Genomic DNA, 11,365 nt, shown 5'->3' on the forward strand with positions numbered 1-11,365 from the left:
AAAGAAAGAAAGAAAGAAAGAAAGAAAGAAAGAAAGAAAGAAAGAAAGAAAGAAAAAAAAAAGAACATCGTGAGAAAGATAAAAGTGTGGAGGAGAATTAAGGATGAGAGCTGCAATGAAAGGGCTAATACTTTTTTAAAAAAGAAAGATCAGAAAGGAACCACAGGATTTGGGACTGGAGATGGAATCCCAGGGAGGACTCTTTAAAAAAGTGTCAGCAGGTGTGCAGGAAGTTGCCTGGAGGAGGTGAAATTTACCAGAGGGCAGTTTGTTCAGTTTCATAAAGGTTCCCTGATCATCTGCCAAGTGTGTGTTAGATGGGGCTGAGCCAGGGGCTGCAGACACAAAGAAATGATTCATTCCTTAGTGATTTGAGGAGAAAACAGACAAGAAAAACTGACAGTTACAGTGCACTGCTATCTAAGGTGTTACGGGCTCAGAGAGAGGGCTCCCTGGAGAAATATTTGAGTCTTAAAGAAAAGGAGGCATAAAAGTGATGAATGAGGGAAAGGTCATGCCAGGAAGAGATCCTGGCCTTCCTGGAGTTTAAGGAATGTAGTTTAAAGGCAAGAAAGGGCTGCAGAGTCCAATGGCTTCCCACAGCATTTCACATAAAATCCAAACACCTTCTTTCCCCCAAAAGGCCCTACATGGGCTGTCCTCTCATCCCGGGCCTGGTTTATCTTCCTTACTGATTCCCTATCCTGCAACCACAGTGGCCTTATGGTTCCTCACCTCCTCCTCACCTCCCCATTGGACTTGCTCCTCCCTCAGCCTGGCAGGCTTCCGTTAGCTTTCTTCCCACTCAGCCCAGCAGCGATTTTACCTCCTCTCAGCTGAATGAGGCCCCATAACTTCCTGATAATCTTGTGTCTTCTTACTGCTATACAAAACTATCTTTTTACTTTGTACATCTGTCTTCTTGTCTGTTTATTGTCTGTATATATTGTATGTATTGTCCCATATATACACAGGCAAATTACAAAGCATATGGCATGAGTCCAATAAATATCTTTGAATAGGTTAGTTGATACAGAAGTCTGTTATCTCCACAGCAAACAAAAACTGCAACAAAGAAAGTAGAAGAAGCTGGGAAATACCAGCGTACCTCATGCATAATATGAGTACACACTGCTAGCGAAACTCTTTTAGGTTTACTTAGACTTATGTGGTGTTAGGTTCACAATATATACATTTTATTGTGGATCCCGGTCAAAAATATTTTGTCGACCACTGCTAGACTCTGCTTGCTCATCAATGAGATGCTGAGAAGTTTAGATTTTACCTTGAAAGCCAGGAAGAAATCACTAAGGATTTTAAGGGGAGACTAGTATGATCAGATTTACACTTCAAGAAGTTCATTCCAGAAACAGACTCCCTAGGCGGGGTCAGTGTGGAGACAGTGAAGGGGTTTGGAATAAGCCACTGTGGCATAAAAATTATATTGAGCTAAAAGTTTTTGGAGTCCCTGAAATCCCTTATTTGCCTAAAGCAGAGCCTCCCAAAAGAACTCAATTGCCACAAATCTTCCCTGAAACAACTCTAATCTCTCAGTGAAGAAGGAGACAAGTCAGAAGAGAAGTTGACACCACACCCAAACAGATGTGGTCCCTGATGAAGGAGAAAGGAGCGTGGGCCAAGCTAAGGGCACAATGCAGGCTAACTGCACCAGTCCGCGCCCCCACCCCTGCCGCCCCCCCAGGTGGGACATGTATGATATTCCTTGGGCACTCCTGGCTACGCCAAAACAAGAAAGGGCAAAAAACAAAGGATTAAACTGATAAGAGTCTGCACCAGTTTACCAAAAAAAGGCCATCCCATCACAGCCTGAAGTCCAGGAACTCCCTGTGGTCTTCAGGTTACGGATTTGCTAGAAGGAAAAACCACCTTAGCTTGACAATAGCTAGACCTCCAGTAAGTCTTTAGCATGTGAAAGTCTCTTTAGAAACTCCCTCTTGACCTTATCTCCCCGACTCCATAAATTGGTCACCCCCATGCTTGCAATGCAGCTCTTCCAGCCCACGGGTCCTGTCCCCGGACCCCATGCTTTATCACCTTTTTGCACCAAAGACGTCTTCAAGAATTCTTTCTTGGCTGTCGGCTCCAGACACCCCACCATCACCCCAAAACTTCCTCCGTCCCCAAATAATCCTACCTCCCATCTTTTCTCCAGCGGGCCCATTATCTTTCCAAAAAGTTATTTGCTTTCCCATAAATGCCCTTTCCCCAACTCCCTTCCAAGAAGTCATTCATTCTCACAGAACTGCCCCTCGGCTCCTCCCAACCCTCTATTAAGATGGTAATAAAGCCTGGAATTCTAAACACCTCTTTTTTTTTTTTTTTTAATTTATTCACTTAAGTAATCTCCACACCCAGATCAAGAGTCACATGCTTTTCCAACTGAACTAGCCAGACACCCCTCTAAACACCTCTTAAATTGCGTTTTCTGTGTACTCTCATGCATTAGTATATAACTAAATCTGTTTTTCTCGTTAATCTATCTTTTGTCAACTGACAAAAGTTTAATTTGCAGGCTCCCAATTCAGAACCTAAGAGAAAAGAGGATAAGTTTTTCCTCCCCTGACAGCAGTTAGGTTGTTCTATAATAGGAAAAGATAGGATTCAGTAGGCAGACAAAGAAAAGATTAGAACCTGAGGTTCCTGGGTGGGGAAAAACACTATTTTGGAACAATGCTGGGATTGCCTAACCACAGCAAACCCCCTCAGGCATAAGGTTCCTCTTAAGAATGTAACAGATACCACCTACTCCCCCTTAAGTTTCCCTCTGGAATTTGACTAAAGACCTAACTAAAAATAAGTAGTAGACCATAAAACATAGGACCCACAAGGAACATGGCTGTAGACCCACCCCTCATACAATGAAAACGAACCAATCAGGAATGGACAACCCAGCACCTAGACCTATCAATCCAGTAAGGGTAGGACCTGAGAAGGACTGAGGGGGAAGGGAAGGGAGGGCTGACCAGAACCTTGTAAAACAAACACCCTTGCCTACTGTAGCAGGCATTCACTTTTGAATGCCCCTCTCTGTAAAGAGAGCTTTCATACTATTCTCCCTTTCCGATCTTCTACTCTAATAAACTTTTGCCTGCTGCTCATTTTGTGTCCACCTCTTCATTCTTTGAAGCGGCAAGACAACGAACCCCGGGTACTGAGGTAAAAAATCCTGCAACATTTCTAGAACACAAATGAAAAATGAAAGAACTTAGGCACAGGCCATGTAAATGGTCGGAAGGAACGAATCTGTAAGAAATTCCAATTGACTCAATAGTATTTAGTAATCCCCAGGATGCAGAGGACAAGGGAGAAAGAAGCCCCGAGTTCCCAACCTGGCAGACCAAGCCAACAAGGCCCCATTCACAAAGATGGTAAAGGAAAAGAGGATGAACAGGTATTTGAAGGTGTGGAGTGTGGGGTGCCTGTCTACCTGCAGCTCAGGTGAGGAAAGAATCCAGGAACTCCCAAGAGGAGGAAGAGTGGGAACACATGAGGTCACAGACAGGTTTGATGTGGGAATGCAGATTTGATGCAAGCCCATGCCTCAATGGCTCATTTTCTTCTAATCCTGTTGGCTGCGGTGAGGGCATTTTTGAAAGGTTTTAGCCTTGGCCATCATGCTCAAAACAGTGTCACTTCTAATCCTCAAGGTGATAATGTTTCCCCTTTACAGATGTAAAAACAGAGGCCTCAATACTTACTACAATAAACATTCAATAGATGTTTGTTGGTTAGGATGAATGAATTAGAGCCACTAAACAGGATTTGAAGCTAAATTAACAGAAGCTTTAAAAGGAAACTTCATATCTGACTTTGGCCCAGATTAGCACTCGAGTATCAAGAGTATGAACTTTATGCCTCGGTAGTTTATCTACTGTGGTCAGGGGCACTGAACATAACTTAGCTATCTTGTACTGGGTCCTGTCAGTACCCAAATTTTCCAAACAGTCTGGCTTTGTAACTAGATTGCTAAAAATACTAGGGAAACTCCACCATCCATGGAACAGCATTATGGGGAGGCACCACGTAACTGGACAGGTTAATTACCTCATCAATAACTGGCAGATCCCTGTCAAAACCCAATAGGCCTGATACATACACAGGAAGGGACAGACGCCTTGCACCTTGAGCACAGGGCTGTCTAGGAGCCACACTTGACTCATCTGTGGGTTGGGAATGTTCACAACAAAGTAGGAACAAGAAATCAGGAAAATGGGAACTAAAGTCCTGATGCCTTGCTAACACATCGGCCTTGCCTCCTTAACCTCAAGAGGTCTCTTTGGAGAGAATGAGACATCATATGAAATGCACTTCATAAATTCTTAAGTATTATACAACTGAAAACTACTATAATTAAGGAAAGTTCCCCAACAGATGATAACCTTTGAATGGGTCCAAAACGGGAAAGTGAAACAAAGATTTAACGAAAAATGAGGATAACATGGTGGCAAAGTGATGGCAAGTGAAATGGTTTAAAAAATACTGGGGCGGGGGGGTGGCGCTTGGGTGGCTCAGCAGGTTGAGAGTCCAACTCTTGGTTTCGGCTCAGGTCATGATCTGACCTTTGTGGAATGGAGCCCTTTGTGGGCTCCTCACTGAGTGTGGAGCCTGCTTGGGATTCTCTCTCTTTACCTCTGCCCCCTACTTGTAATGTGTGGTGAGCTTGCGTGCAGGCTCTCTCTCAAAAAAACAAAAATATAAGGAGAGTGACAAACTGGGGTTCAAGTCCCAGCTCTGCCATGTACCAGCTGTGTGACCCCAGTCCTTATCTATAAGTCTCTATCAGCCTGTGCATACAGGTGCACCCCCCTTTCTTTCTTTCTTTTTTTTCTTTTTGTTTTTTTTTTTTTTTTTTTTTTTTTAACTCCAGCCCTAGCCTAGGTAATGAGAGGGTCTTTTGTGGAATGTGGCCACATTAAGGCTCACCTAGCCTTCAGGGAAAGTTAGAATTTCTTTGCTATTAGTATTCTCTGGGATCAACAAAGGCTTAAGTTTCTATATACTAACAGTTTTAGGAAGAAGCCTCTGGTTTGTTTCTATTTGCAACACTGTATGTGGTCCTTTACATTTCTGATCAATGGAGCTATTTACACACTCAAGAGCCGGGAGCTCAGGGGTACCTGGCTGGCTCAATCAGTAGAGCATGGTTCAATCTTAGGGCATGAGTTCAAGCACCATGTTGGGTGTAGAACCTACTTAATTAAAAAAAAAAAAAAAAAAAGGGACCCTGGAGCTCAGTGAGAAATTCCATCCCACATGGAAATTAAATATATGAATAATAATACCACTAATAAGAGAATATGCAAAAATCATAAAGATTCATTGTCCATTTGATTAACACTTAGGAGAATGAAATGCAAACAGAAAACAGAACATATATTTTCAAAGGCATGAAAGTTTGGGGGGGTTGTTTTGTTTTTTAAACTTTATTTTTTTTTAACTTTTTAAGTTTATTTTTGAGAGACAGAGGTAGAGTGAGTGGGGGAGGGGCAAATAGAGAGGGAAAGAGAATCCCAAGCAGGCTCCACACTGTCAGAACAGAGCCTGATGCAGGGCTTGGAACTCACAAAACTGTGAGGTCATGACCTGGGCTGAAACCAAGAATCAGAGGCTTAACCGATGAGCCACCCAGGTGCCCCAGGCATGAAAATTTTTGAAGGCAATTTTTATTTATGTGGGAACACCAAATCTTTATGAAATCCTCTCACATCACACTGGCAGGTCACTGAAAACATAATCCCATACATAAGTTTTTCCTTGACATACATATTCAGTAACATTTCTGATGTGTTCTGATTTACCAACACTTTTGCAAGAAGTTCTCGTGAACTTTTTTTTTTACCATCACTTTGAGAGTGATCCAGGTGGGTTTTCTGTGGTCCTCTACTTTACACACTGAGAAACTGAGTAGGAGTCTCCCCCGAAGGTCCTCAAGAGGAGAAAGTCGACAGCATCTTGAATGATTTAGATCAGGAGTGAAAAACCCATTTGTCTTGAGTATCACAGCAGAACCAGGGAAAGCAAGTTACAAGAGAGCTTGAGGGCTTTCGCAGAGAGGAAGAACAGAAAAGATTTGAAAAAGAAAAAAAAGATAAGGAAGAATAAAGGAGGTAGAGAAGAAAGTAAGAAAAATGAGCAGAGAAGAAGTGGCTGTGGTAGGTAGGAAATGAATCCGTGTCACCAACCACAGCTATGAGGGTCAGGGGACTGACTGAAGCAGAGGGTAAACAGAGAGACACCTGGGACTGACAATGATGATCTTTCAAACTCAGAGCTACATCCCTTATCCAGAACTCCAGAACTTAGTTTCTGCCTCTTTTTTCCCCATCAGACTACCTTATGTGTTCTGATATAAAAATGGGAGAGATTTCTGAAAAAAAGTATAGAATCAAGATTCTATGAATCACTGCAATATGTTTACAAATCATCTAATATAAACCTATGTCGTCTATGGGGTGCTTGGGTGGCTCAGTAGGTTAAGCATCTGACTTCAGCTCAGGTCACGATCTCACGGGTTTGTGGGTTTGAGCCCAATGTCGGGCTCTGTGCTGACAACACAGAGTCCTATAGCCTGCTTCAGATTCTGTGACTCCATCTCTCTGCCCCTTCCTTGCTTACACTCTCTCTCTCTATAAAAAAATGAACATTAAAATTAAAAAATACTTTTAAAAATATGCTCACTAAATATATGTATTCGGACAAGTATCATGTCTAAGGTGTGACTTTGGTCACTATTAACTATCCTGTATTTCCTCTATTCCAATTCTTCTGTATCTCTGTATTTCCAGGGCTATAGGGAAACCCAAGAGATTAGGCATAGCCAGGGCTGAGGTCAACCCAACTCTTTTTGGATAAGACAGAACTACAAGGAAAGGGATTACATATCCACGAACTTGTCTCTCTCCTAAACTTTGATCAGGTGTAGTTCATGTGGCTGCAGAAAAGTCCTGGCACCCCTGAGCCACAGTCTCACTATCATGAGAAAAATTATCTATCTCTACTTACACTCAAGGAACAGTGAGAGGATGAATTCACTAATAACTTTTAAATTACTTTAAAGAAAAAAAAAAGCTGACACTCATGATTAATAGATGCAAACAGGTGGTTTCACTGCATTTACAAGTATCACTGGCTGACCGGTGGATTCTTCATGCCTCTCGTAACGACCTAAACTGTCACTTGCTCTCTTAGGATAGACTTCACAGGCTGCCGTGGAAATAAGACACACACCCGTAGCTGGGCTGTGGATGAGCAGCTGTTTTAGCCAAGTATATATAATGTCTTTCCCTTAAAAATTGGGAGAGACTTTGGGAAAAAAACAATTTCACTTTCTGATTAAATATGATCTTTTCACTGCTTTCCTTCTTATTGCAGTTTTTTTTTTTGGTTGTCTATTTATTTATTTTGAGAGAGAGAGAAAATGAGCAAGGCAGGGGCAGAGAGAAAATCCCAAGGATTCTCTGAGTCAGGGCTCGAACTCACTGTGAGATCATGACCTGAGCCCAAATCAAGAGTTGGACGCTCACCCTCAACTGCCAGAGCCATCCAGGCGCCGCGTGTTATTGCAGTGTTTAAAGCACAGTAATTTACTAAAGATTTAAACTCCATGTGTCTAAAAATCATTTCTGCTGCAATTGTTTTTAATGGCTTATTGATTGCTTCCATTCTCTAGAGTTCTATCTGGAGCCTGGAGGTTGAAGGTGAGACTCACCTTATCTCTGATTAACAACTCTCAAAGGGAGGTTGAGAGGTGCCCAAATCTGTCTTTACCAGAACTAAAGTGCCCGAGAACACTCCTGCTATTCATGAGTAAAATTTGGAGTGCAAGCTGGAGAAGTGCATAGCACAATGTGGTAAAACTTACGTGGCCCTCGTCTTAAAAATAAGATCAGAGGTTCCTTCCAAGACTAATGGAAATGAAATTCACGCTATCCACTTTCAATCTACCTTCTTTTGCACAGCTCCTGATAAACTGGTTTGCAACTTACCTAGTGATGCCTAGGTAAGGCATGCCACCTAGTCGGGCATGCCACCTGCAGGGGAGATTTCTAAACCTCAGGGGAAAAGCCCCAGGTCTCTACTAAGCAAAGGCATTAAATAAAGTCCATTAGGAAGGTAAAGGGGGAAGGGGGTTCATTAGAGAAATGCTTTGTTCATGGTTCAAAATATACCATACCCATCTTTCCTTAGAGTAAATAAGTCCCTTTCCCCTCACATTTCATTTCTTACAGAGTCGGTAAACGTAATTCGCCAAAAATAATACAGGATTCTAATGCAACATGTGCCCAGGGCCCATTAGAAATTGGGATGACCCTTTGGTGGCACTCTGAGGTTCCAGAAAGGGAAGTCACAACTCCTGGCCTCCACCCTCATCTCGACTCCCCAGGACCATACTGGCTGGCATGACACTGTCAGGAATAATTGCTGCTAGAACTGCTGACTGAGGACCCTATCTGCCACTCTAGAAAGTGAACGCCCTGATAGTGATTCTGCAGTCGGGCGTACACCCCAAAATCAAAGTCAGGGACACGGAAAGAACAGGAACCTGAGATAATAGAGGAAGTCTTCTGAGAATAGACCACTACCCACAGCAGGCCCAGAGGGAGAAAGACCTAGCTTCAGTAATGTTTGCAAGAGCAAATATTCATTAATTGCTCCTCTTACCACATAAATACACTCAATGCTTTTATAGCAAGATTCCATGTTGATCCCAAGAACTCACGAGGGTTGATTTTATTGCTGAAGTAATGAAAAGCATCAGTTACAGATGAGTTTGCCTTTAGGTTAGGAGCAGTGGGGAGCATTCAAGACCAGGCTCTGGGGAAGCCCTTTGTTCAGGAAATCCCACCCCTCAGGCAAAGCTTTCTTTTCATTTCAATTTCAAGTCATCAAATCAAATTTTAAAAGTGCCCCCTTAAAGAACTGCAGAATAAATAAGCAGTTCCGGTACTTTCCATGGAACCTCTCAGGTCCCCAGGACAATATCGAATTACAGGGCTTTTCTTCCCAGATATAGCCTCTCTTTTTTCTTTTTTTAAAAGAGTATCACACATGCACCCTATTGTGTGTCTACCATTTCAAATATCTTGCAAATACATCCCCATTCTGAATCTCTAGAGTCTGCTAAGAATCTAGGAGGAGCTAATGAAAGCAATTTGAATAATAACAAAGCGACTGAACAATTTAATTACCAAAGGTAGCCCTAGAGACTCCAACAAAAGGACTGAAAGCCTTTATCCACAAAAACGTGGCCACGTGCTCAACTGTGGGACCAATTATGGGGAGTGCAGAAGAAAGAAGCACACAGGTGCACACACCAAATTTAAGCAAATGGGGAATTAGCACAAACCCTCTCTGGAGACAGGACGCTATGAAAAAGTGTGACTTAGAAAGCTTCTTTCTAATCTTTCAGGCCCAAGGCTTATTTAACTTTCTTCCGGGGGCGGCCCCCCCCCTTTTTCAAACTTTCTTCCCTTTCTGATTAATTGAAAATAGCACCTATCATATGTCAAATAATGGCAACTGTTCTCCAGAGAAAGGCTTTGTGTAGGAATTTTAAAATAAGTTCAATGAATTTTCAATAAAAGTTCTTCCAAATCAAGTCACAAAGGTAGTTCTATCCCTCACACAATTTCCTCAAAGTGAAATGTTTAGAAGTTAGTTCTTTCTTTTGGAAGCATACAGCTTCATCTAGATGTTAACAGCCAGATTCTATTGACCTTTTCAAGTGACCCTACGATAGAGAATTTTTCCCTTGCTTTGGAGGCGGTCAAAAAAGATAAACCTTTCTGGAATCCTAAAAACTCTCAACTTCCTTAGGCCCTAAGAATTAAATGCAGGAACCCCCACAGACTGAACAATTACTAAATACCTCTTCTTAAACAGGAAATAGAGTTTGCTTCTGAGCGGTAACGACTTTCCCCGCCCGCGCTCACTCCGGGGCAGGCACCGCCATGCCCAGGTGGTGACACTGAGCAGAGATAAGGTGTCCTAACAACCGTATTTGCCTGGATCCCGGGAAACCCGCGGCCACTCGGCGACTCCCACATCACCTGCGCGCATCCCCCCGCGGCTCCACGGATGCCCCCACTCCACAGACCTGGGCAGCCCAAGGACCCCTCCCATGGCGACACGGGGTAAGACTGACACCCGCAGCTGCCGACGACCCTGCCAGTCACGCTGCCGCCGGCTGCCTTTTTTAGCCACGACATCTGACCAGGCTTCCACAGCAGCATTCAGTAAGAGATCCCAGGACGCGCCGGGCGGTCCCCTCCCCTTCCCAACCCCCAGACCCTGCGGAGAGCTGGGCTGAGGGGTGGGGGAAGATACTGGCCCTGGAAGGGGACAGACAACATACGTTCCTCCTGCCCAGATGCCTCCTCTCTGCTCTCTCCACGAATCCGGGTCCCCCCTCTGCCGCCTGCACCTGGTATCCCCCATTTTGCAGCCCGCGGTGGCTCCTCGGGCGCCCCTCCCCACCCCCACTCCTCAACTCTGTGCTCCTGGACCCCCTCCAAGTCCTAGGCCCGCGCGCCTGGTCTGGCCCGGGGCTGGAAGACACAGAGGGAAGGGACCGGCTGCGGGCTGAGGACGCGCGGGGCGTGGGGCCGGGCGGGAGACTCCGCGCTCACCTCCCTCCTCCGCCCCGCTGTCGGGGTCGGCGTCCGAGGAGTCGGGCCCGTCCCCGTAGTCCGCTAGCCCCACCAGTTCATCCTCCTCGTCGTCGTCCTCTTCCTCGGGCTGCGGCTTCCCCAGCACCTGGCTCATCGCTCCCACGGCCGGCCGTCCCGGGGGCGGCGGGGGACCCTGGTGGGGGGCCAAACCTCCTCGCCTGCCGCTCGCAACCTCTTTCTGAATTGGTGTTTTGTCTGGAGGTTCGCTGGAGCCCGCGGAGGCAGGGCCGCGCGCCCCCCGCGGCGGTCGGCGTCCAGGTCTGGGTCTCGCGGTTCCCACCGCGCCCGGAGCCCCCTTCTCCGCCCCGCCCGCCTGCCGGCGGAGGAGTCAGCCGGAGCGCGGCAGTTCCTCCCTGAGGAGGGAGAGAGAGACTGCGTGACCCAAGTCACCTGACACACACTGTCTCACACACACACACACACACACACACACACCCCCACCCACCCACCCCCGCACGGGTGCGCGCGCGCTTTCCCGGGTTCTGGCACCTCTCAGCGGGGCGCTGGGCCGAGGCCGCGCACACACCAGGCAAGGGGGGGACGGGGGAAGGGCGGCGCGGGCCCTCCACCTAACCAGAAGCGCAGGGTGGCACACGCCCGGTACCCCGGGCCCTGGGACGCTGCGCGGTCACCCACCGCGGCTGCGCTCCAGGGGCCCCCACGCGCGCTTCGTG

At 45.8% G+C, this 11,365-nt stretch overlaps 1 protein-coding gene across 1 annotated transcript in view; it reads right to left on the bottom strand.

The window, feature by feature from the left end:
- RRAGD (Ras related GTP binding D) overlaps positions 1-11,125 on the bottom strand; it is a 41,602-nt gene extending 30,477 nt beyond the window's left edge. Inside the window, exon 1 of the mRNA XM_040474160.1 lies at positions 10,650-11,125. Coding sequence (XP_040330094.1) covers positions 10,650-10,785 — 136 coding nt within the window. The 5' untranslated portion in view covers positions 10,786-11,125. The remainder of the gene's footprint in view (positions 1-10,649) is intronic.
- Between the last annotated feature and the right edge of the window lie 240 nt (positions 11,126-11,365).

Source organism: Herpailurus yagouaroundi, unplaced genomic scaffold, assembly GCF_014898765.1.
Source record: "Herpailurus yagouaroundi ecotype Mexico unplaced genomic scaffold, PumYag 139, whole genome shotgun sequence".
In the NCBI taxonomy this organism is placed as follows: Eukaryota; Metazoa; Chordata; class Mammalia; order Carnivora; family Felidae; genus Herpailurus; species Herpailurus yagouaroundi.